The following is a 26,165-nucleotide window of genomic DNA, read 5'->3' on the forward strand; positions in this document are numbered from 1 at the left end:
TTGAAATATGTATGATGAATGAATTAACATTTTCTCTCGAACTCCAAATTAAGCCAAACAAGAAAGGGGATCTTCATTGACCAAAGTTAGTCCACAAGAAAACTCTCATAGAAGATTGGCATGAAGAAGGTATGTCTATGATCCCATCTTGTAGAATTTGAAAAGGATGAGCAAAGTAGATCTATTGTTTTAAAGCTGTATTGAAGCATGATAGAACAATTATTTTATCATACAGCTAGTAGACCAGATTGTATGCTCATTATGTGACCTTGTGAAAGACTTCATGAATCGTATTTTATTGATAACAAATAAATCATAATCTGAATTTTGATAGAAACAACTGTTTAAGATAAGTTGATTAAAACTTAGCTAGCATGTCTTGTTGATAATTATCTTAAGCAAATAAAATCTAAACTAAATTGATTTAGAAAATAAGAAACTGATTTAACCTTGATAAATCTTCCTAGTGCCTCACATGCTTGTCCTTGAACCATCTTGGTTAATGAAACTATCTCTTTAGTTCAAGTGATATGTGCTTGCTTATACTTAGGCAATCTCTTGAGTAGAGTGACTCAATATTCAACTATTGTCAGATCTTATATTGAGTCATCTAGTTAGAAAAGTGTTAGATGAATGGTTTGTATATTAAAGAAACTAAAGACTTTCCTTCAAGAAAGAAAAGGAGTTTGTTAATAATGCAGAATCCTTGAGCAAGAAAATGAGTGAATTCAACTTGAAGGACACCTCCACATAAGATACAACAAATATTCACATGCAAACAAGAGAGAGGATCTTCTTCAGCCAAAAGTTCACACGTAAGAAATCTAGTAGATATTTGCTGAAGAATGCAGAATGAATTGGTAATTCTAGATACTTCTCTCATAAATTAATTGAGCAAAGTCAATAACTTAAATCCTATTATGGCATGATTAAGATTTTAATTATTAATTTTTGATATCATGTCTCTATATATATTGATTGACTTATGCTCTTAGAAATTGTTTCATGGTTTGCACAAACTAAAATATATCTTTGACTATATCATAACCATGAAATACACAAGTATATGCTTAAAATTTTGATGTAAAATAACTTGTGAGAAGTTATGAATCCATGAGCATAATGAAAATATTGCTTGCATGATATACATCTATATGATACATAAGATTATTTCTTTATTCTACTCTTTCATGTAAATTACTTGGGAATAACAAAAAGAGAGAGAGATAAAGAAAAGAAAGTGGACATTATTCAAGAGATGAAAAATCTAAGCAAGGCAAGTACTCCAATCTTAAGGAAAAGCAAAACAAACATAATATATTCGGCACACTTATGAGACTTGGGTGAGCACTCTTTTGGAAGGGATAAAATCCATAATTAATTACACTTAAACAAGAAGAGTTTGAAGTAAACATTTTAAACTTTCTATATTGCTCATCATAGGGATGGTGCCAACGGGGAGGCTAGTGGTAGTACCCGGCACTATTTGACCCAACTATTCGGTGTAGGGCATATTAGGGACGGCACATATTAGGGACGGCACAAGAGGGAGGCTAGTGGTAGTACCTCGTGCCCCTTCCCAACTCCACCGGATAGGGAGCAAGTAGAGTATAGAACATAGGAAAGTTAAAAATGAAAGACAAAGTAAATGAAAGTATATAAGAAGAATCAAGTCAAATTTTTAATCACTTGAAAACACACTTTAAGGATGAAATCAGTGCAAAATTATATTTAAATAGGGAGAGTTTATTTGAAAAGAATTAATTTTGATCCTTGATATGCTTGTTCTTATTATTTTAATGCATGACTTAACACATAATATATCTTGCATGTGGCATGATGTCTTGAATTATGGGTTCTCAATATTTTGTAATGCTTCATACTTGGACAATTTGATTGAATGTTTGAAATGCTACATAACATCTTTTGTTTGGTATTATTGAAAAGAAATTTTCAGATTTGTCGTTAACAATCATCGTTAAAAACTGAAAGTTGAATAAATTTGTAAAAAGGAGAAGAGAAGGATATCTCTATTTAGGCAAAATGAATTGAGTTGTTTTTATCCTTCATCTTGATTAACTTTGGTATATAATGTTCTAACTCATACCAAAACTCAACATAAATACAAATACTCTGAATATGCTCTTACATGTTTGAAATATGTGTTTTCAAATGTAATGATTTAAGATGAGCTACAATCTGCAAGATACATATCTCAAATTATGTTTTTGAAAGCCTCAATTGAAAATCCTATGTAATTCAGAATCTGATTTTGTATAAAAGCTTGAACTCCATATGATTTCTAAATAAAATCTTAATGAAAGAAAAACAGAATTAATTTTGATGCCTTTGGTTGATTGCTCCGATACGCATCCGAAACATATCATTTCTTATCTTCAAAGTATACTAATATTGGCCTAAATGATGTGGCTTTCAATGATCTTGATTGCAAGTAAATATTTTTAAATATATGATTTTATTTTGATATTAAAAAAAACTATTGGGCTTCATGTATACACTGCTGAAAAACTGTGATTAAAAAATTGAGTTCTATAAATATATATATTTCAATGATCATCTACATGTTTTTTCTCTCCTACATTATTAAAGACAGAATAGAGTGAATGATCTTAAAGCAAGAAATATTTCAGCTCACTCGAATGATTCTAAAAGAAAGAAAATGTAAATGCCTTTGAAAGAAACTGAGCTTCAAATAAATCATTTTCTGATTAATATTTCTATACATTTTTCTCTAAGATTAGGAGAAAGCATAACTTGTTCTTAAAGGATTAGAAAGAGTGATTACTATAAATTTTGAATAATTCTAGATCACTCTACATTCTTGATATCATAAAGTTTCAGGTTTATTCACGTTTAACATTATAATCTGAAATTCAACAATTTAAAATGATTAAAGAAGAATGCATCTTTTGAGGGGGAGCTTTAGATATTCAGTATCCTATCCCAAAGACACTTTATTTTGATGCATGCTTTGAATTTTATAGATTGATTTTGATGAACCTCCTTATATTGCAAGACATGCTTTAATTACCTTGAGATGAGTTCTATAAAGGTTATCTTATCTCAAACCTTGAGTCTTATAAAAATAAGCTGAAACTTATAGAAAATATATTTTTGAGATTGACAATTTTGTTGAACATTATCTTAGGATTCCAAACTCTTAAATGGAATGATCAATTGAGGGGGAGAAAGAAAATTTCAGAAGGAGAGGTCTTATTGGACTTAATTGCATAAATCTATAGCTAAAGGAGAGAGAAAGAATACTAAATGAAAAGTAATCCTAATACTCTCCAATATGTATCATCTGAAACTTAAATCTGAAAATTTTTATGATACACCTTGAGGCGTGTTATTTGGTTAGTATATCTTATGCATCACTCATGAACCAAATTACAAATCTTGAGAGCCTCTAATTTAATGAAACAGGGGGAGAACAATGTATTAAATTTTCTTGAGTATCTCTTAGAAAATCTATTTTGAACCTCACTAATGAGTCCTAATTGGCTTGCTCTTTGGAACTTCAATTTTGTGCAAATTCATTATTTTATGTATCAAATTATGCTTATTTTCTAAAGGAATAAAAGAAAGTCTTTAAAAGAGCTCAAAGATGTATCAAAAATTGCATAAACTCATATTTTGGTATTTGTGCCCCAATGCTCTTATTATCATATAAGAACTTTGAAGTCATTAAGAATTAATGATCCAACATGATGTTATATATATATAAATTTTTTTTTAAAAAAATTTTCTTATATTCTGAAAATTAGCTCAATTGCTCTCATGTTGCTAAAATACTTAATAGATTGGGCAAAAGGTCTTAAATGAACAAGCTTTCATACTTAGTGAAGAGAGGTTAGATTTCCACTCATATTTTTTCTTAAATATCATTTGTGGTACTTCTTGAATTAACCTAAGGAAGATTCCACCTACACTTGATTAGAAAACTATCTGTGGTATCAAATTAAAAAAAACCTCTTGAATTCACACTCGATGTGTTCTGTTCTGATCTTTGTACTTAATGTTTCACTATCTTTTTGATGTTGTCAAAAAGGGGGAGAAATATCTAAGTATATGCTATATACTCAGAATGCTTTATTACTTTGAATTGAATACAAATCAGCTTAAAATTTAAATATGTTGATTGTGTTAAGCTGATTAAATCTAAAGCATTATCATGAAGTATGTTTTTAAATATATATGTTTTCCACTTCATGCAACTTAGCTATGTATTACTTCTAGAAATCAATATCTTTTATATTGCATATACTCCAAGTTTTGTCATCATCAAAAAGGGGGAGATTGATGACCCAAAGATTGATTCATAGATTGATTTTGATGATCACAAAACCTTGAAGTATAGATACTAATGTTTATGTTGCAAGGAGAAAGATATTTATTTTGCAAGGAACATAGCAAGTTGGAAGAAGGCCTCCAAAGCTCTCAAGTTGGAAGAAAGCTACAATTTATTGGCCCAAGCTTAAAGTTCAAAGGATTCAATTTGGAAGAGTAAAATCAAAGGAAAAATTCAAAAGAATAGTCTTCGAGTCGACTCCTGAGGATTTCGAGTCGACTCCAATGTTTACCGAGTCGACTCCGGAGAAGTTTGAGTCGACTCCTAGGAGTCACAGGCAGAAAAAGTCAGAGAGCATTTTTGGGACTCTGAGATTCGAGTCGACTTCCGCATTGCACGAGTCAACTCCGAGACTCCGCGACCATCAACAGACAGAAAACCAAGTTACTGCCTCTGAGATTCGAGTCGACTCCCAGACAGCTCGAGTCGACTCCAAGACAGCTTCACATCAAAAAGGCAGAAGACCAAGTTTCGCAAACTGAGAGCCGAGTCGACTCCAAGGAAGTTCGAGTCGACTCCAAGACTGGACGAGCCAAAAGACAGAGGATCGGGAGTTCGGGCTCTGAGATTCGAGTCGACTCCCAGGACAGTCGAGTCGACTCGAGAGGACAAAATTCAAAATTGGATCCACGGACTTCAGTGGATGAGCCGACTCCGAAATTGCCAAGTCAGCTCCAGAAGTTGGCGAGTCGACTCCGGGTTAAGACGAGTCGACTCCCAGTCGAGGATGCACCATAATTCAAATTTGGAACAGTAGCCGAGTCGTCTCCAGTAAAGCACGAGTCGACTCCTGCAACAGGCGAGTCGACTCCTGATCGCGCGAGTCGACTCCGATCCCAACGGTAATATTGTCAGGAAGTGCAGACTGTGTCCAACGGCTCTATTTTTGTCTCTAACGGCTAGATTTTTGTTTCCACTCCCTCTAAAGCTATAAAATCAAGAGGAGAGCTAGGAGAGAAGGTATGGAAGTGGGAGAGAACATTTAGGGAAGAGATTTCAAAGAGATTACAAGGGAAATCTTCCAAAAGCACAAAAGGGCCATTCAAAGCAAAATAGAGAGAAGAAGAGCATCCAAGTGAATCCCAAAGCTTCCTCTCCATCCGTGTGCTGCCTCGGTGATCCTCTACTTCGTGCAAAATCAGAAGAGGGTCAAGTAAAGAAGAAGCCGAGTTCCTCCATCTACAAATTTGTTTGATGGCTTCATCTCTTTACTTTACTTATTTATATTTGCTATATTTGCTTATTTGAGAAGCTTGTATTTGATTTAAACTCTTGCTCTATTATCTTGTAACTTGATTCAATCAAGGGATTGAATCAAAGGGGTTAAGGTTTGTTGGTGAGCCAAAGGAAAAACCAACTTTGTAAGGTTGTGGTTGGTGAGCCTTTGGGAAAACCAACTGGGTTGATTGTGAACCCGGAAAACAATCGTTGTAAGGTTGTGGTTGGTGAGCCTTTGGAAAAACCAACTGGGTTGGATTGTGAGCCCGTGAAAACAATCGGTTGGTTCTAGTCGGTGAGCCTGTGAAGACCGACCGAGTTCGTTGTGATCTCGCAAAACAACAAGTTGGGTTGTGAGCTTGTAAAACAACCGACTGTAATCTGATGGATTATAGTGAAATTTCCAAGAGGTCTTGGGGAGTGGATGTAGGTGCTGGGGTGCACCGAACCACTATACATCTTTGTGTTTGTGATGCCTTATCTCTTGTATTTCATGCCTTACATTCATGCTTGATTGTGTAATATCTCTAGCTTTGTTTTCTATAGAGTTATAAGTGATTGTTTAGAGTTTGCTTAGCTTCCACTCCATTCTTACCATACACATAGATTAAAATTGATCATACAACTATAAGTTAATTTTAGATCAATTGCACCCTAAAGCCATAGTATAATTGCTCTAGCTTAATTTTCCACTGCTTTACTTGTAATTGCCTAGAGCTTAAGTAAATAACATCTTATTATTCCGCTGCATTCTATTCAAAGTAAAAATTAGGGAACATAATTTTTAGAAAACCCAATTCACCCCCCCTCTTGGGTTGTCACCTTGGGCAACAGAGTTGGACCTCATTCGTGACATTTTCGGAGAGGTATTGGCTGAGTAGATTTTGGCTCTGCTGATCCCTGCCAAGGAGAGGGTGGACAGGAGAGTATGGAGTGGTACTGGAAGACCGAGAGTGAGCAGCCGGGAGCTCTGAGGCCTGGTTGCGAGGGCCACGATACGACAGATGGAGAGGGCCTAGATCCGGAGGCTGCGCATCCACCCTCGGGGTGCCACGTTCATTTGGAAGGTAGCTTGGGGGTGCTTATCTACTGGGGGTATCCTAGCGAGTAGAGGGGTGCAGGTTTTCCCTACATGTGAGGCCTGTTCAGTGGCGGAGAAGACCATCTGCCATGCCCTCTTTGGGTGCCCACGGGCGGCCCAGATTTGGTGGTACGTAGGGATATCCCTTGACGTCGAGCGGAGTAGGTCCTTGTTGGAGGTGTTTCTCACTCACTTGAGGAGAAACACCCAGATATCCCTTGTCGCTCAGATATGGTGGAGTTGGGGGTCCAGTGTGCCTATTTGGCCTACCATACTTGGCTAGATAGGAACACCCAGATCTTTGAGGATAGGTGGCTACATCCGAGGGTGGTGGTGGCCAAAGCTTTGCTTCATGCATCGGAGGTCATCAGCAGTGCTCCATGTCAATCCCCTAAGACGGCTAGGAACATCTGGGTTTCTCATCCAGCTGAGTCAGCGACCATGTTTACTCTTGTTTTCTGGAAGACCCCACCTCTTAGTTTTCTTAAGGTGAATTTCGATGGCAGTGCTGTGAAGCAGGGCAAGAGGGGAGGTGTGGGCTTTGTTATTAGAGACCACCATTCTAAATTTGTGGTGGCTGGTGGGTGCCAGATTTACGACACATCGGGCATTGGAGTGGAGCTGTGAGGGGCATGGGAGGGTGACGTCCATGCGAGGCATGCTCTGGGTGCCAAGTATATTTACCTAAAGGGTGACTCAGCCTCTGTGATCGAGGGGATCAGTGGGGGCCATACCGTGACGGACAAGCTGTCTCTGATCTAGGACATACAGAGGATGACCGAGGACTGTGGCGCTTTTAGGGCCGCACATTTTTATCGAGAGGCAAACACAGCCATGGATTGGGTGGCCTCCTATGCAGTGCATCACTCTAGAGGCTTCCTCTGGAGGAACCAGGCAGATATTTTCTGCTCGTTTAGCCATCTTTTTTTTTTTTCTGATTTATTCGTATGATGTGAGAGCCAATGTACACCCCATTCGAAAATGTCACGAATGAGGTCCAACTCCCACCCTCACTCACCCGAGACGGTGAGTAGATTTGGGCTCTGCTGATCCCTGCCAAGGAGAGGGTGGACAGGAGAGTATGGAGTGGTACTGGAAGACCGAGAGTGAGCAGCCGGGAGCTCTGAGGCCTGGTTGCGAGGGCCACGATACGACAGATGGAGAGGGCCTAGATCCGGAGGCTGCGCATCCACCCTCGGGGTGCCACGTTCATTTGGAAGGTAGCTTGGGGGTGCTTATCTACTGGGGGTATCCTAGCGAGTAGAGGGGTGCAGGTTTTCCCTACATGTGAGGCCTGTTCAGTGGCGGAGAAGACCATCTGCCATGCCCTCTTTGGGTGCCCACAGGCGGCCCAGATTTGGTGGTACGTAGGGATATCCCGTGACGTCGAGCGGAGTAGGTCCTTGTTGGAGGTGTTTCTCACTCACTTGAGGAGAAACACCCAGATATCCCTTGTCGCTCAGATATGGTGGAGTTGGGGGTCCAGTGTGCCTATTTGGCCTACCATACTTGGCTAGATAGGAACACCCAGATCTTTGAGGATAGGTGGCTACATCCGAGGGTGGTGGTGGCCAAAGCTTTGCTTCATGCATCGGAGGTCATCAGCAGTGCTCCATGTCAATCCCCTAAGACGGCTAGGAACATCTGGGTTTCTCATCCAGCTGAGTCAGCGACCATGTTTACTCTTGTTTTCTGGAAGACCCCACCTCTTAGTTTTCTTAAGGTGAATTTCGATGGCAGTGCTGTGAAGCAGGGCAAGAGGGGAGGTGTGGGCTTTGTTATTAGAGACCACCATTCTAAATTTGTGGTGGCTGGTGGGTGCCAGATTTACGACACATCGGGCATTGGAGTGGAGCTGTGAGGGGCATGGGAGGGTGACGTCCATGCGAGGCATGCTCTGGGTGCCAAGTATATTTACCTAAAGGGTGACTCAGCCTCTGTGATCGAGGGGATCAGTGGGGGCCATACCGTGACGGACAAGCTGTCTCTGATCTAGGACATACAGAGGATGACCGAGGACTGTGGCGCTTTTAGGGCCGCACATTTTTATCGAGAGGCAAACACAGCCATGGATTGGGTGGCCTCCTATGCAGTGCATCACTCTAGAGGCTTCCTCTGGAGGAACCAGGCAGATATTTTCTGCTCGTTTAGCCATCTTTTTTTTTTCTGATTTATTCGTATGATGTGAGAGCCAATGTACACCCCATTCGAAAATGTCACGAATGAGGTCCAACTCCCACCCTCACTCACCCGAGACGGTGAGTAGATTTTGGCTCTGCTGATCCCTGCCAAGGAGAGGGTGGACAGGAGAGTATGGAGTGGTACTGGAAGACCGAGAGTGAGCAGCCGGGAGCTCTGAGGCCTGGTTGCGAGGGCCACGATACGACAGATGGAGAGGGCCTAGATCCGGAGGCTGCGCATCCACCCTCGGGGTGCCACGTTCATTTGGAAGGTAGCTTGGGGGTGCTTATCTACTGGGGGTATCCTAGCGAGTAGAGGGGTGCAGGTTTTCCCTACATGTGAGGCCTGTTCAGTGGCGGAGAAGACCATCTGCCATGCCCTCTTTGGGTGCCCACGGGCGGCCCAGATTTGGTGGTACGTAGGGATATCCCGTGACGTCGAGCGGAGTAGGTCCTTGTTGGAGGTGTTTCTCACTCACTTGAGGAGAAACACCCAGATATCCCTTGTCGCTCAGATATGGTGGAGTTGGGGGTCCAGTGTGCCTATTTGGCCTACCATACTTGGCTAGATAGGAACACCCAGATCTTTGAGGATAGGTGGCTACATCCGAGGGTGGTGGTGGCCAAAGCTTTGCTTCATGCATCGGAGGTCATCAGCAGTGCTCCATGTCAATCCCCTAAGACGGCTAGGAACATCTGGGTTTCTCATCCAGCTGAGTCAGCGACCATGTTTACTCTTGTTTTCTGGAAGACCCCACCTCTTAGTTTTCTTAAGGTGAATTTCGATGGCAGTGCTGTGAAGCAGGGCAAGAGGGGAGGTGTGGGCTTTGTTATTAGAGACCACCATTCTAAATTTGTGGTGGCTGGTGGGTGCCAGATTTACGACACATCGGGCATTGGAGTGGAGCTGTGAGGGGCATGGGAGGGTGACGTCCATGCGAGGCATGCTCTGGGTGCCAAGTATATTTACCTAAAGGGTGACTCAGCCTCTGTGATCGAGGGGATCAGTGGGGGCCATACCGTGACGGACAAGCTGTCTTTGATCTAGGACATACAGAGGATGACCGAGGACTGTGGCGCTTTTAGGGCCGCACATTTTTATCGAGAGGCAAACACAGCCATGATTGGGTGGCCTCCTATGCAGTGCATCACTCTAGAGGCTTCCTCTGGAGGAACCAGGCAGATATTTTCTGCTCGTTTAGCCATCTTTTTTTTTTTCTGATTTATTCGTATGATGTGAGAGCCAATGTACACCCCCCCCCCCCCCCCCCCCCCCCCCCCCCCCCCCCCCCCCCCCCCCACCAAAAACAAAAAAAAGAACATTGCTCAAATTACCCAAAAAAATAAAAGGGGACATTGCTCAGCATCTGGGAGCAATAGGTTTGAATTAGACTCTCTACCATAGACCTTTTGATTGGCTGTGGATTGGCTTGAATCGTCCCAGCTGTAGACCAGAACCCATCATATTTGTAGTTATTGTCAAAGACAAGCCCGACCCAAAATTAAAATATGCATCAGCCCAGGCCCACATCGAACACCAATTATATTTACCCCAACTTGCAGTCAAAACACCATTAAAAAAAAAAGACAAATATTTGGTTTCCAAATCTAAATAATTTTTTTTAGTACAACGGCTGCTTACACTACCCTAGCATAAATGCAACCAATAGAATCAAGAGAAAGAAAGTGACAAAGTATTGGCAGAAAAACCCTTCATACGAAATTATTTTAGAAACAATTTTTGGGCTCCAACTAAATTATAGAATAAGAATTAAGAATTATATAAGCTAACGGTTTAATCAGTGATATTTTTTTGATCTTATTGGCTTATGTGGAATATAGTGTGGTGGAAGAATAAATAAACAAAATTATAAGCAAAAGAAATTTCACTAAATTAATCTACTTTTTTCGGAGGTCAATTGCAAAATGTTGATAGACATTTTTGTAATCTCTAGAAGCCCAAAATTCGGAATTAGAAGAATATAAGGGATTTTGTGAAAAATTGTTTTTCAATGATCCTACGCCGAGAGTAGAGATTCCTAAGAATCCCATGCATATCATTGCCTAGAATTTTATGTGGTAGCTATAAATAGCCAGAGTTGGCCATCAGAACCATAAGTCACGCACAAAAGTTGTGAGAGCCCCAAAAACTCAGAAAGAGGCAATGAGCGTGGATCTCTTGGGAGGCAAAGCGCTTGGGTTGCTAGTGGTGAGATCTATATTTCTATCAATCTGTTCATTGTCTTGTAGGATTTTTTTTTTGATTTTCTTCTGCCACAGGTTTTCAGAAGAATCATCCTTCAACATGGTCCTGGCTCCAACCTAGCTCACAGGCTCTCCCATCGCTTGTTTAAAGGACACATCCAACCAATAGCGGTCCAAAACCACACCCAAAATGACCCAGCCAAGCTTCCATATAAACCTTCTTCCCAATAATGGCCACAAACGGAGAATCATATAGCAATTAGCAGCCATGTGTCCAGCCGCAATGCATGGATCGTGATGGTAGTAGGTAACGATGCAGACAAAGCAAGAAGCACAAGCACCCGGCGCAAGCAACTCATCTAACCATTCTCCGTCATCCACAATATACTCGCAGGAGAGAGTTCTAGAGAGAGAAACGAAGAAGTGCACGAAATGGAGGGCATGATACCGTTCATCATACACGCGATCAAGAAAAGCCAAAACCGAAGAGGCTACCGCTGCCTCTCCGACGGCTCCACCGGCCGCGGCGACGGCAGCAGGAAGCCGCTCGTCGCCGACGAACAGCAGGAAAGCTCATCTAACCTTCGCCGCACCCCATCCGACTTCCCCCCGCCCACTATCGGATCCGAATACCTCTCCTCGGATCCGCATTTCGCCCCATCTCGGAGCCTGAGAGGCGACGCCTTGCGAGAATGATCGCAATTTCTGTTTTCTTTAAATTAATTTCTTTTCGTTTGATCTGGTTCGGATAAATTACTGTCTAAATGTAAATGTATGTTATGTTGGTCTTGTGGGAAGTGTAATTGATGGATTTAAGAATTTAGTTTTGTAAATCGATCAACGCAGTAATAGGTTTTTATTTATTTATTTATTTATTTTGGAGTATATGATTGCTGTTCTTGGAGATGTAATAGACTCGTGCATGGAGGATGGATGCCAATTTGGCAGCGCTAAGAGCTTACTCAATGAGGGAGACGTGGCTGGTTTCGAGTCGCCTGAAGGTTCGTCAAATAATTGGGCTTTGGGGAGAAGCATAGGAGCTGTTTTTATCTATGGTTTAAAAATTAAAAACATAAGCCCGCCGCTAGCACCGGATGCTACGTTTAGGGATCATGATCTACAAAAACTCGTCGGCTTGTGGTTTGCTCGGGCTGGAAGGTTGGTTCGAAGTAGAAAATTCGACTTACGGAAAGAAAAAGAAACGCCAAAAGTTGCTAGAATTGATCCAATGAAAAATCTTTAGATTTTTAAGTGACTTAAGTTTTAGTAGAATTGGGGAGATTCCAGATTGACTCAACTCAACTTGAATATTAATCGAGCCATACTCAAGCTCGAGCTTGAAATTTGATTATAATTAAAAAATATAATTAAAATATAATATTATATAATATTTTAAATATTATATTAATAATATATATTATAAATAAAAATATATTATTATTATTATAAATATGTATATTTGACTAGACTTGCGAGCTTTTGAGCTGAGTATTTTTTTCATCGAGCTTGGCAATAGTTGAGTCGAGCTCGAGCAGTTTATGAGCTGCTCGTCTCATTTGCATCCCTAGATGTAAATCCGTTCGAGAAGTTTGTTAGATCTTCTGGTTTACTAAATGAATTAGATGACAACTTTGTTTTAATGGTCAACTTAGAAGCTTTTAATTTCACTTGCTATATTGCTAATCTGGAAGATGTTCTGGAGATCATGGATATGGTTGTTGGTGATTATTCTTATGCGGTACAAGTTCCTCTTATTTGCTCCAGTCCTGAGGCTCCTAATGCCTCTCCCCTGATATTTGAAGTTAAGTTGGCATGGTCAAAGACAAGCCCAGCCCAAACTTAAAATATGCATCAGCCCAAGCCCAAACCGAATACCAATTATACTTACCCCCACTTGCACCCAAAATATCATCAAAAAAAAAAAGAAAGAAAAAAAAGACAAATATTTAGCTTCTATATCTAATTAATTTTTTTCAAGTCGAAGGGCTCATGCCACCATTATTTCCATTGTTCCAAGCTAGCCTCTGTGCATGTATCACCCTCATCTGCTAACCGTCTGATTAATGCTGTCACCCGAGGACCCATCCATTTATTTCCATCCAACGGTCCATTTTCTATTCCCCTCTCAAAATTTTAATAAAATATAATAATTCATTTATTATAGAAAATATAATATGAGGAGAGAGAATAAAAGGAATTTTCCCCTCCCCCAAGTTCGTGGCAGTCGCAGGCCCCGTTTCGAAGCCACCACCGAATCCAACTCATCCACTCCTCTCTCTTCTCTCTCCCCCCACACCCTTCCTCGCCCCGTTCATCCACTCCTTTGATCTTCTCTTTCTTTCTCTCTCTGCCGCTGCCGTCGCCGCCGCCATGAAGGGACCAGGGCTCTTCTCGGACATTGGGAAGAAGGCCAAAGGTTTCGATCTCTCCTCCCCTCTTGCGCCCCAATCTCCCGCCAAATCCTTGTCCTTTTTGGATCTTTTCTGGCTATTTTTTGATTCTTGGCCTTCTTGTCCAATTTTTTTGGTTTTTTTTGGTTTTTTTTTAATCTTTTTTTGTGGTATTTAGATCTGCTGACCAAGGACTACAGCTGTGACCAGAAGTTAACCATCTCGACCTACAGCGCCTCCGGAGTGGTAACACCTCAGATCCTTCATCTCCTTCTTCCTATTTTGAATCTCGTATTTCTTGTTTTATTCTCAGTTCTCAATTTTATAGATGATTCTATTGGTCTCTGGGGAATATTTCTAGTGTTTCTAGGTTTCGGATTGATGTCTTTCTGTTGTGAAATGTTAGGGTTATTGATAGATTAGATCGTGTGATGCGATTTCCTGGTTAACTTGTGGAAGCCTTTATTGTTGATCCGATCTTTGAATTAGATTTTCTCTTGTTCATATCTTCAAGCGTGTCTAGTTGGCCAATCTTAGTAGTCTACGGACAAGATTTTTTGTTTTTTTACTAATGCCAATTTTCTTTTTTTTTTCTTTTTTTTTTTGGTGTGCTTGTAGTTGAAAATAAAGTAGAACAACTGTTGCATTCATTTGTGGTCAAATTTCTGAAGATGTTCTTTTTTAGTCCTTAAGTACTCATTATATGTGATGTATGTTAGTTGTTTATGCATAGTTGCGTAATTGTTTTGATTCACTGTTGTAATTATTGATCATTTGGAGGTTTACAAGTGTATCTAATTCTATAAGAATGTGCTAATTAGCTTTTCTTTCCCCTCTATCTCTGCATGTGTATGACTGATATCGTGGGCCATTCCATTGGTTGTTTCTGCACATATGTCATGAATCCCTTCCTCACCTTTTCCCCAATGGGATGTATGAGTATTCCCCTCCCCCCCCCCCTTTCTGTCTTCATCAGAAAGATTGATTAGCAGCCATATGGTTCTTTATTTTTGTTCATAATTTCAATTCCATGGTATTCTGGTTCATTCTTTCAGCCTCTATATATTTTCTAAACTGACCTATTTAATTCTTCAGCTTTTCTCTTTCTTTTTTTTTTTTTTAAATGTGCAAGCATTCATGGGTAAGAATTCAACTTTGAGTGAGAAGTTGGCCATCCAATTTGCCAATCTTTTCCTACAAAGGGGGGAATGACTGGTAGCTATGTGATAGCCTGTCATTTGTCCTAAATGTCATGATTTATTTTTTTTGTAAAACCTCACAGGGCATCATCAGATCCAGTCTGTGGTCGGTATGACTAACCTATGCTGAAGATCTTAGTCTCCCATTTTTGCTGCATGGACGTAGCTTAGAGCATATTTGGTGTTGATTCTACTTTTTCAAGAAGTTTTTCTCACAGAAGGAGAAGCCAAGAGCTCAGTTTTCTGGCTTCTCCTAAAAACACTTTATTGACTTTTCTTCTTATATAAGCACTTTCCATATGTTATTTCCAAACACTTATTTATCAAGGAAGCACTTTTTTTGCCTTAAGGGTTCCAAAGTGCTTTTCTCAAGCAACACCAAACATGCCCTTAATGTTCTTGTAAGGTTATAAAATCTAAGTACAAACACCTTGTTGTATAGTGGCTTAAAGCCGAATGGGAGTTATAGAGGAGCTAATGCAAGATTTCTACTCCATCGAGAAAAGGGTGATGTCGGGAGGAATGACTCATTTGTTTGATTTCTTATGTCTACTTAAGAGAAGGCAACCACATGAAATAGTATATGAGAATTTTAAAGCTGGCAGGGTCTACCTAGTTGAGCAGGAAGAGTAGCATGACTAAGTTTGAAAGTTGAGTTAGAAGGTGAGTGCCTTTCTTGCATGTTATTGGAAAGGTTGCAAAGGGAAGAATAAAAAATTAAGGTCAAATATGTGTCACTTGTATTCCATCCAATTGACTTTGATGAACATGCCTCTTTTGGACAAAAATCAGGTTTCTTATTTTTCTCATTTTAATTGTGGGGGCAAAGGAAACCAGTTTTAATTCATTGATCCATTCAAATCATATCTTTTCAAAGTTTGAGGCATAGGAAAAAGTTCTGGTTTCTAAAAGGGATGAACTTGTCTGAGAGAAATACGTCTATATGCAGGGGGAAGTTGAAACTGATTTTTAATTCATACTACATATTTTTATGGTGATTACTCATGATTTATTATGATTTAAATGGTCAAGATCCTGCTTGAAACAGCTAGTTTCACGCACAATATGAGGGGCAAGTATGGTAAATAACTAGACTTGCATGGGCATTACGGTGCCATTTAGAAAGAGACTAAACTTCATCTCTCTCTCTCTCTCTCTCTCTCTCTCTCTCTCTCTCTCCGCACAATGGCAGAGTGACAACAACTTCTCTCTTGCATGACATTCCCGTTGGGTGGTGCGCCGGGTTGACAGATCTCATCAATGAACTGGTCTCACTGTGATGGGGGAGGGAGGTGCAGATGATGGGGGTTAGAGCAGCGTAGTGTCATCTATGGTAGGGGCATGTTAGGATGGAAACAGGTGTGTTGCCATTGTTGGTGCTCATTGGTGATAAGATGTCATAGGGAGGATGGGGTGGAAGTTAAAGTGGATGGAGGTGGAGAGAGAACAGTTGGAGGGTTTCTTATTGAATTGGATGCTATCTATTTAGATTGGATGGTCCATTTCTTTTAGCTTTTTCCCAAAAGAGAGAGGGAGAGAAAAGCAACTTGTTGTCAATTGGTTGCCCACCGCTTTCCTATGATGCCCTCCATTAGCTGATGGTTGATATTGATTTTGCCTGCCTAATAAGATATATTAAAATGCGTTATGGCAATATCATGGCTGTTCAAGTCCTAATAATAAAAAGGTTAGAAAATGAAAAGATTAGCTTATTAGCTGGTTGCAGAAAAATTAAGAGTAGCATATCATATTGGATGGTTAGGCACATATATCATCTTATAAACCTGTGGATGGTATTGGCATTTGGAGTAATTGTACCGCTATGTGATACTATTCCACAAGTTTTTTTCCCCGGTAACTTTGCGAAAAAGAGATTTTGATTTTACAAAAATTTTCTTCACTTGATTCGATACATTTGGGGGGAGCTTTGCTAGAACTTTGAACCTTTGGATTTACATTAGATTATGTTTGGCTCACAATTGAAGCATTTGGTAGATATAATTTGCAAGTAAGGATGTGCATTGCAATTATGCGGGAGAATGCATCTGATTGATGATTTCTTAGTTAAATTTGTAGAAATGAGATTCTACATTCTCAACGAATAGAATCTAGTGGTTACTTACCAAAGATGTATTCAAGATGGTGTTAGGTTGTTAGATTCATGATTGTTAACTCAACTCAGATGTATCTTTGTGATTTATTATGTAGATCAGTATAGATGGTAACTAATCCAATTAAAGTGAATTTAAGATTTTATAGTTTGATTGTTTTTTAAAGTTCTCTTTTAGGTACATTGCTTATGATGGTTGGCTGGGGATTATGAGGGCAAATATCTTCTTATATTTGCTGAACCATTTGAAAGATGCCTTGAAATGAAACAAAGGCCAAAAGCATACTACATAAATCCGTGGTTACCAAATATTGTATTTTGGGGACATAATCGGCAGAAATAATGCATGATATCTTCTATTTGTCCTTTGAAATCTATTCTCCTTTTTTTTGACTTGGTGGGCCAAAATTGGCTACTTATTGGTATTATTTTTTCTTTTTAAATTTTCATATCATGATGATCCTTTTTTTGTGGGTTCATTGATTTTACATATCCTCTTTCTTCCTTGTTCATATTTAATGTTATAAAGATGGATTTTAACCATACAAATGGATTGTCTTACAATAATGAGAAAATAGAGGTTTGCGATATTTGTGATAACTATCAAAAATCTACTTCAAAAGTCATTTTTTGGGAGATTAGATCTAAAACTTAGCTTTGGATTATGAATGATGATCCATTTTTTGGAGGGGTTGAAAGGCTAACATTATTATGGAAGGAGGAAAGTTGCTTTCTTTTTAATTATGGTTTCTACCGTTCTGGATTGTTCTATTCTTTCTAGTTTAAGGCAATTTTGCTTAAGGATTATAGATCAGCCCCAAAATTGCCTCAGTTTTTTTATCGGTTCCTTTTTTGTTTTATTTAAAAAATACTGATCTTCAATAGATAAATACATTCTTATGTATTAACATTGGAGTTATTATATTGGCCAATTTTTTGTTCACATAAATAAAGTTAAAAAATTGGCATGCTGATAATTTTTTTAATCTGTTGGGAAAGAGATTATACAAGACAAAGAAATGGTCATTGAATCATCATAAGGAGAGATGACATCCATGGTTAAGTTTTTTAAATATCTTGATTGTTGTAGCTCCTCCATCTGTTGCTTTTTGTTATATTAAATTGTACATTGTGATGAATTAAGCAAGTTCTCATTTGAGGCTTGAAGAAAGTTTTTGTGAAGATCAACTTATTTTGATAATAGTATAGCATTGATGAATCTCTAGGGAATATAATGGAGTTTGACTATTGATGCATGCAGTAAATACTGCTAGCAGCTAAAGTACATCAATGTCAATTCTCTTGGCACACCTTATGTTATAGGTTTGAGCTGCTATTTGTCTAGCTGCTTTAGCTTTTTCATTTTCAAGTGCACAATTCATTTGTTTGCCAAGAGTGCACTATTTTATCATATTTCTTTGCCTGAAACTTGTGATGATATCTTTCCATGAACTCCCTATTTTATTTATTTTTTGTTTCTTGACAAAATGCTTTACTCACCAAACATTTCGAATTCATGATGATGCCTCATTAGAAAAATTTCAGTTTTTGTGAATGTCGTAAAAAACTTTTCTAATTTGCCATTGCCTATTCATCTAGCTGCATTTCTCTTGCTTAACTGTTGTAATCATTGTTTTTTCAGATTCTTACTCTTTTCAAACTGTGTTAAATATATTTAAGATTGGCAGAGCGTTTATAGATTCTTGGACATGCTTCACTATCATTTCTTCATGATGCCAACCTATGAAAGCATCATTTGTTTGGACTGAAAAATAGTCCATTGTGCATTGCACGGCTGTATATGTATCACTTTGCATTGTGGGGCCATGTATGCAGCCCATTCTTATGCGGGCACAGCCAGATGGAATTGGTTCAATCTGATGATTAGGTTGGATGTGGGCTTCAGACAGACTGGATATGGGTAATGTTAATAATGTTAAATTAATAATTATAACTACAGATATTTGATATTAAGTATCTAGCAGTAATTATTTTTTATTATTAATATGGCTATTATTTATCCAAAAGATATGTGATTGTCATCTTTATTGTTTACATTGTATTTTATTTTGTTTGAAAGAAAAAGCATTTGTATATGCAGGCTGCATACTGTATATGCGCTTTCCATTCCCTTGACTGCGTGCATACCGTAGCCATTTTTTAACATGCTGACATTTGCCATGTTCAATTGCCAGCATGCCCCCTTAAATCCTTGAACCTAGTTATACGAAGAGAACTCTTGCAAAATCAATTTGTGAATGGAACTCTGGAATTCATCATGCCTTTTCGAGCATATGCTAATATGAAATTCTTATGATCGAAAGTATAATAGAAGAAGGAAGGGCATCATGAGTGCCCATACGAAAGTGATAAGGTGATGTAAGTCTGAAAAGTAAGAAGGGAATAGAAAAGATAACTTGGCAAAAGTTGGTGAGGAGAAAGATGTGAGCTATGCATCTTTTAGGATGATGGGATCCTGTGATCCCATGAAAACTTAACACTTTGTAGCAGCATTTAAATGCTTTCTGCAAGACCTGGAAAGTCTCAGAGTTTGAAAGGAATTCTTACTTTTTCAGCTATCATGCCTTGAATACTCAAAGTAACTTCACAATGACATAAATGGGACACTGGTTTCTTTTTGCATGTCCTATTAATTGTTAAGATTGGAGCTTGCTTGTCCACATGAAAGCCTGTATTTTGAACAGTTTTAGTGGATTCCATACCCCATTTCTATGCACAGTGAGTTCTATGACATGCAAATATTTCATATGGAAATGTGATACGCATCATTTCTCTTGGTTACCTACCTCTGGGCGCATGCATCCTCTTCATTATCAAGCTCAAGTCCGGAATGAGAGGAGAAAAGCTATCTAATTTTCTTTCCTTCTATCCAAGAAAGGTCATACATCCCTTAAGCTCATTCCATGACCCACTAGCGGCTGATTTTGCATTGGAATGATGGGAGTGTACTGCTCCATATCATTCAACCTCCACTCTGCTCAGTCTCCGAAGTTACTTTCCTGAAAAAGGCTCCCATTTATCATCTGCCTTTTGGTTACTTACCTCTCATAATCACAAGTTTTGTGGGCACTGCCCATATATGGTCTTCGGGCTCCATATTGTCTCATCTCCACTTTCAGCCTTGGAAGAGATCACTTTGGACATGCCTCTTCATCATCAAAACATATAATCCTTGAAGATTGACATAAGATATAGCCATGGTTCTGTTGCATAACATTGAACATCAGATAATACATTCTGCTACTATTATAGATTTGACTAACATCCTTGGTTTTCTGTTAGCTGAAGAGCTAAGCATCTTATGTAGCACTATGTTATGCGTGTGTAGTCTTTCTTGATACCCTCGGTCTTACATCCTCTTAAAAAATGTTCGTTAATTTATATTTATTTTTGGACCGCTGTTGACCCTTCGATACTGTATTTCTTCTAAAAGACATGCTGATGTAGCACATCTTTTATTATTCTACATTTTCTGTAGCCCCTTTCACCCTTTTCCCTTGTAATGGTGATCTTGGTATCCCTGTTGACATCTGGTGGTCTTTCAGATGGCTTTTTGAAATTCTTGTTCAGATAGTTACAATTCTGTTAGCTTCTGCAAAATATTGTTAGATTTGGGATCTGACAGAATCTTGATGATGAGCTTTGACTTTAGATAATTTGTTGATATGTTCTACTATTCTATCTTTCAGAATGATAGGCTAAATTGATAGTTATTGAAAATCTAAAGCTCAGGATGATAGTTTCTCAGAAAAAAAGAAAAAGGAAATTCAGGATTATGAAATAATTGGTGTGTATTATCTTCAGACTATGTAACTCAACTGGAATGAGGTATAGTGTTTGCTTAAATTAGTGTAGTATGGCACTTTCATTTATTTGAACGATACCGGATTTGTTAAATCAAATGCAGTTTTACATGCTTGGTTGTATCCATTTATCATGCTGACAAATGTTCTGAAGCTTGTTTTCCCGTGAGTTCTGTGTACATTGTTGCTGTATCATACTCTCTTTTGCAGCTTGTCTGTTTAAGTGCACTTGCTCTCATTTATTTGCTCACTGAATTCTTCATTTTGTGTAGCTTCTTTACTATGTTAACCATTGTTGGTCTTATTCAGCTTTTCTATTCCAGTGGTGATCATGATCTTGATTAGTGTTGATGTCACTCTCCTTGTCTAGTTCAATGCTCTACGCCTCTACCACTATTTTGTTTTTGTTCAGCTTTCCTAGATAAGACACTCAAAAAATTTGCAGAAACTTAAAGACTTACTTTTCTAGATAGGTTTTTTTTTTTTTTATACGTAAAATGGTCTTCAGTTTTTCATTTGATTTATGTTTGCATTAATTGTTCTCTGTGCATTGTTTCAAATTGTTGACACTTGACAATATGAAAATGCTATGAAATTAGTGCACATGTTTATATATATAAGTGTGTATGTATGTAAATTGCTTACTATGAAACAATCATGTGAGTTGGAGATTCCTGGTATATGCATCTTTTATGAATCTAAGCATGTTCAGGAATTGAATTCCTTGCATGTATATAATTTTTGAGAGTGATAGTGTCTTGACGGCATTCAGTTGATATTAGATAAGTAAGCAGCGTAAGCTGGCCTTTTCAGAAAGTCCTAAATTGAAAAAAGAAAAAAGTCATGAATGCCAGTGCCCTGGAACAGAACATCTGATTGATTGAATGAAGTGGCTGGCTAGGCGAGAAAAAGAAGTGTTGGTCCCATGCACCATACCTGTTGCCTGCTGGTCAAAAACGGAGAGTTTAAATGATATGAATAATGCATATTTTTTGACCACTAGATATATAAGCTAGGGATCTCCAAATAGCATGACTTTTTGACAGTAACTAACTTAGAGATAATTGATTGCATCTGACAGTTTGGATTATCGATGCCAGGCCCTAGGTCGTCCAATCTAGGCTGACGTTAAATGGACTGTGTGTGGGTGGCCACATATTAGCTCTGCTATAAACACACACACACACGCACACAAGGTTTTGAAAACCACTGGAATAGGATGGTTCGAGTGGTACTGTACCATTCTGGCAGAAAATTGATACCAGTACACAGTGTATCAATATGGAATGCAGTCCCCTAGCATGTCTTTTACCCAGTACAGTTCTTGTGTGTGTATATATATTAACACTTTAACAGATTTTCCCTTCTGCTTATGTTTTTTGATGATAATGATGTAACTATCCTTTGGCTTTTGTTGCTGTCATCCAATTTCTTGTGTCCATGTTAATAAATAATTAGTTATTCATTTGCTGGTAGTTGTTGATTAATGTCACAATTTTCTCATTCATTTGGTGGTTCTGTTATCATCTGGTTTGTGTGCCTATTGCTTCTCCCTATAAATATATTTAATTGGAAAGTGACACCTAATTTTGTCTGATTTATTTTCAGGGCCTTACTTCTGCTGCTGTGAAGAAAGGGGGGCTTTATTCTTTTGACATTGGTACGCAGTACAAGTACAAGAACACCCTTGTTGATGTTAAAGTCGACACAGATTCAAATGTTTGTTGCTGCCAACTGTTCTCCTTCTCCTTACTGTTATTTAAACTGCAAACTGTTCAATAATCTTAAACAGGTACTTTTTTCAATGTACACCAGGTCTCAACAACTCTCACCATGTCAGAGATCTTGCCATCTACAAAAACTATTGCTTCTTTTAAGCTGCCAGATTACAATTCTGGAAAGGTACTGACTGTTCCAAGGTTAGAAGGATCGCGACAAAGCTAATAGTTGGTTTCTTAAACATGTTGCTTTTTTTTCCCAGCTAGAGATTCAATATTTCCACGACCATGCGGGTGTAGCCACGGCTGTGGCCTTGAAGCAATCGCCTGTCGTTGACCTCTCGGGGACCATAGGTATCCATGGCATTGCCTTTGGTGCAGAGGCTGGTTTTGACACAGCTTCAGGAACTTTTACCAAGTACAATGCTGGAATAAGCTTGGGAAAGCCAGATTATAATGCTTCCATAATTCTGTAAGTTCTTAGCCTATTTTCACATTTTCTAGCATTAACATCCCATAACAGGGTAGGTATAGAAGCTGATCAATTTTGTTAATAAATTCCGGTCATTTTTTACTAGGGCGGACAAGGGAGACACGCTCAGAGCTTCATATGTTTACCATTTGGATGAGATGCAGAAGAGTGCCATGGTTGGAGAAATTACCAGAAGGTTCTCCACCAATGAAAACACATTCACTGTTGGAGGGCAATACATCATTGATCCTCAAACTACTGTGAAGTCGAGGCTCAACAACTCTGGCAAGCTTGCAGCACTTCTACAGCATGAGCTGAAGCCCAAGTCGATTTTGACCATCTCTGGTGAGTTTGACACCAAGGACTTGGACAGGGCACCCAAGTTTGGTCTGGCGCTTGCTCTCAAGCCATGAACTGTGCGTAGATAGAGGGTGAAATTTGAATTTCTCAGTTGGGTCCAGAAGTTACAGGCAATAAATTATACCGCAGACATCTTTTTGTTGAAGTTTTGGATCAGTAGGGATAATTGGTTGATGTGGGTGGGTTTTTAGGTTACTTACTGTTTTCCTTTTGTTCTTGGAGGTAACTTGACCTGTGGTAGATTTGTAATGTCTTTTCCCTCGCAAGGTGCTTCTCTCATTAGACTGAGAAATTGTCGCATTAGTTTGTCTTGCTGAATTTGCATTTGAGAATGATATAGTTTTAGCCTTGTTTCTCTTAGCTTTGAACCAAGGTAACAGCTCAGAGAATTCTGCTGATCATACTATAGGATTATTTTCTGAATGGACTAACAAGCAGAGAAATGATGCAGATTTGATTTCTTCGAACCTCAGTGTCTTCTCTTCCGTCTAGTACAGGAAGTCATTTCAGGATCCGTGGTATGACCCTCATGCTGAAGTAAAATTTACTTTTATCAATAAATTAAAGCCATACTTTCCTGCTGATGTTTTGTTCTGTAAACATTTATTTGACAAAGTTTTAAGGTAAAATTGTGAAAGCATTGTAGCATAGCCAATGAATTCTTTAGATTGTTTAGGATATATTCTTTGTAGAGATTGAATTGGCTTTATAATTTGAAACAATTTTGATGAATTTTAGTTTCACCTTGCTAGAGTTTATTATCCTATCAATTGGCCCAAAGGCTGAGAGATATTTTATTTATTCTGCTTTGTTTCATTCAACTATAAAAATGGCATCTCTGTTAGGATTATTGTTGCAGAAGCATGCATGCAGGTGGAAAAGAGCACCCATTTTAAGTCATGGTATAAATAGAGGGAACAAAGCTATGCCGGCAATTGTTGAATGCTCCACAGATGGAAAGGAGGACCCTCCTAACAGGAGAAAAATGGGAGTGTTCTGGCGAGAATATGTGCACTGCTAAGGTTTCAAAATTGCTGTATATGACCCTCCAGGTGGCGGCTAATAACTGATTCAATTCTCTCCCCCCCCCCCCCATTGGATAATATTCGAAGGTTGTTATGGAAAGGTGTATTTGAAGCTAATTCCTTTGCATGTCTTGTAAGCTGTGTTGTAGTTAGCAAATCAAAAGGAGGGCTGGGTGTCCTAGATCTGAAAACTTTCAGTCAAGCTCTTTTGGCTAAGTGGTCCTCGAGACTTCCTGCAAGCCTGGATTAATCTTGGAGCCTGGTAATCGGTAAGTATCATTACTGAAGAAAAGGCTAGTGTCTTACCGAGGTAACAAGAGGAATATGCCCACCATTTGGAAGCAAATCACATGAAGATTGGATACTTTCTGGGCAAGTCTTAATCATGCACTTGACAATGTTTTTCCTGCTGTAGATTCTGGAAGGATTGTTGGCCTGGACATACAACTTCAGCTGATATTTTTCCTTTTCTCCCCATATGTCCGGATATTGAGGCTACTATTTGCAGAACTTTGGAACTTCACAACTGGCAGATGGTCACTGGGCTTATTAATGCTGGCAGAAAAGTGTTTTCTAATGGAGATCTCTGACCTTTATGATCCGATCAAAGACATCAGCCAATATGGCGATAGAATTCTTCTTCAATTTTCTCTGTCAACTCCTTTTGTGAATTTGTAAATGGGGTTGCTGTGCTATGTCCCTTCAACTCAGCAGCCCCTTTTTTGTCAGCTGCACTAGAGCACAAGCTCCATATAAATAGAAAAGAAGGTGGTTTTCTGGTTGGCTTTTTCAGAACGCATACATTACATTCTACTTGTCACCCTTCACTAGAAATTTGGAGACCAAGCTTGGGAGGACAGGTGTCCAAAGACCACCTCCAACTTTAAAGAAACTTTGAACACAATGTGAGGACCAGGTACATTCCGGCATCTCTTCAACATGTCTGGGATTAATCAATAGATTGTTGCCATCATGTGGAGCATCTGGATCGAACAGAATCGGTGTGTATCTTTGTTAAAACCGAGGGAGGCGGATGCTGGAAGAAGGGAAGCATTTGGACAGTTTTTCTTTACAGAAGTGTTGGGCAAGAAGAAAGACTTGAGCACATACATGGAGGCAGGAAGGAAGCAACCTGCTTATCAGAGAAAAATACAATTGCATGCATAGAGTCGTTTCGAGCAGTTATACTTTTGTTTTGTTTTGTTATTCAGTGCTTTTAAGAGAGATTCTCCAAGTTAGGTCCCTTTTTTGTATGTTTATTCTGTAGTTGTATCTCTTTCATAATCTCAATGAAATTAAGTACGGTGGTTGTCTTTCAGAAAAGAAGGATTTACCTTACTTCGTACGAATCTACTATTGGACTGTACAACGATCGCTTCCAGACCTATACAGATGAATGAAAGAGTTTGGAGTGCTTGGAGATTTGCGCAGGGTGTGATCTAATGGTCACTATCGTAAAAGAAGATCAGTACGACCTGTTCCCTGAAAGTGGGTGGGAAACCTCCCTTTTTTTTTTGGGAAAAAAAGAAATAAATGGATTTAAATTTGACTGATAGAAGTTATTTGTCTGCCCCCAACCTTGAATAGGCTTTTTGTAATAAAATAAAAGCCACTGCTACCATTATAATAGCAATAATAAATAATAAAGAAATAAAGGCATCGTTAGCATCACACTCGACATGCCCTCATATTTGTATAAATATAAATATACAATTAACACTTTAAACAGTGAAAATAGCAAATAGCGTATGTTAACTGAACAACAGCTAAATAAAGCTGTTAAGGTTTATTGGGCATAGCTGTATATATTTAAAACCTAATTAATATAGGCACAGCTTTGAAGGTTTAGCCCTAGAAGTTGTCATCATGCTTCAAAATATATAGAACTAGAAGATAGAAAACTAGGTAAAACTAAATCATGAACAATATAAGTTTTAAATCTAAGTCCATTAAAAGGACTCCGATAGTTCTTGTAAACTAGAATCGGGTTAAAGTGGAAAAAATGTTTACC

The 26,165-nt window shown here is 38.8% G+C and overlaps 1 protein-coding gene across 1 annotated transcript; it reads left to right on the plus strand.

The window, feature by feature from the left end:
• The first annotated feature begins 13,251 nt into the window (after positions 1–13,251).
• Positions 13,252–23,489, plus strand: LOC103705307 (mitochondrial outer membrane protein porin 5-like). Its single transcript, XM_008788969.6, has 6 exons — positions 13,252–13,472; positions 13,625–13,692; positions 22,188–22,298; positions 22,395–22,481; positions 22,561–22,769; positions 22,876–23,489. The coding sequence occupies exons 1-6, from the start codon at positions 13,427–13,429 to the stop codon at positions 23,180–23,182; spliced, it is 828 nt and encodes a 275-aa protein (XP_008787191.4). The 5' UTR covers positions 13,252–13,426; the 3' UTR covers positions 23,183–23,489.
• Positions 23,490–26,165: the final 2,676 nt, after the last annotated feature.

This window comes from Phoenix dactylifera, chromosome 7, assembly GCF_051530095.1.
Source record: "Phoenix dactylifera cultivar Ajwa chromosome 7, Ajwa_hap1_PhDact_Kaust_v1.1, whole genome shotgun sequence".
NCBI classification, from domain to species: Eukaryota; Viridiplantae; Streptophyta; class Magnoliopsida; order Arecales; family Arecaceae; genus Phoenix; species Phoenix dactylifera.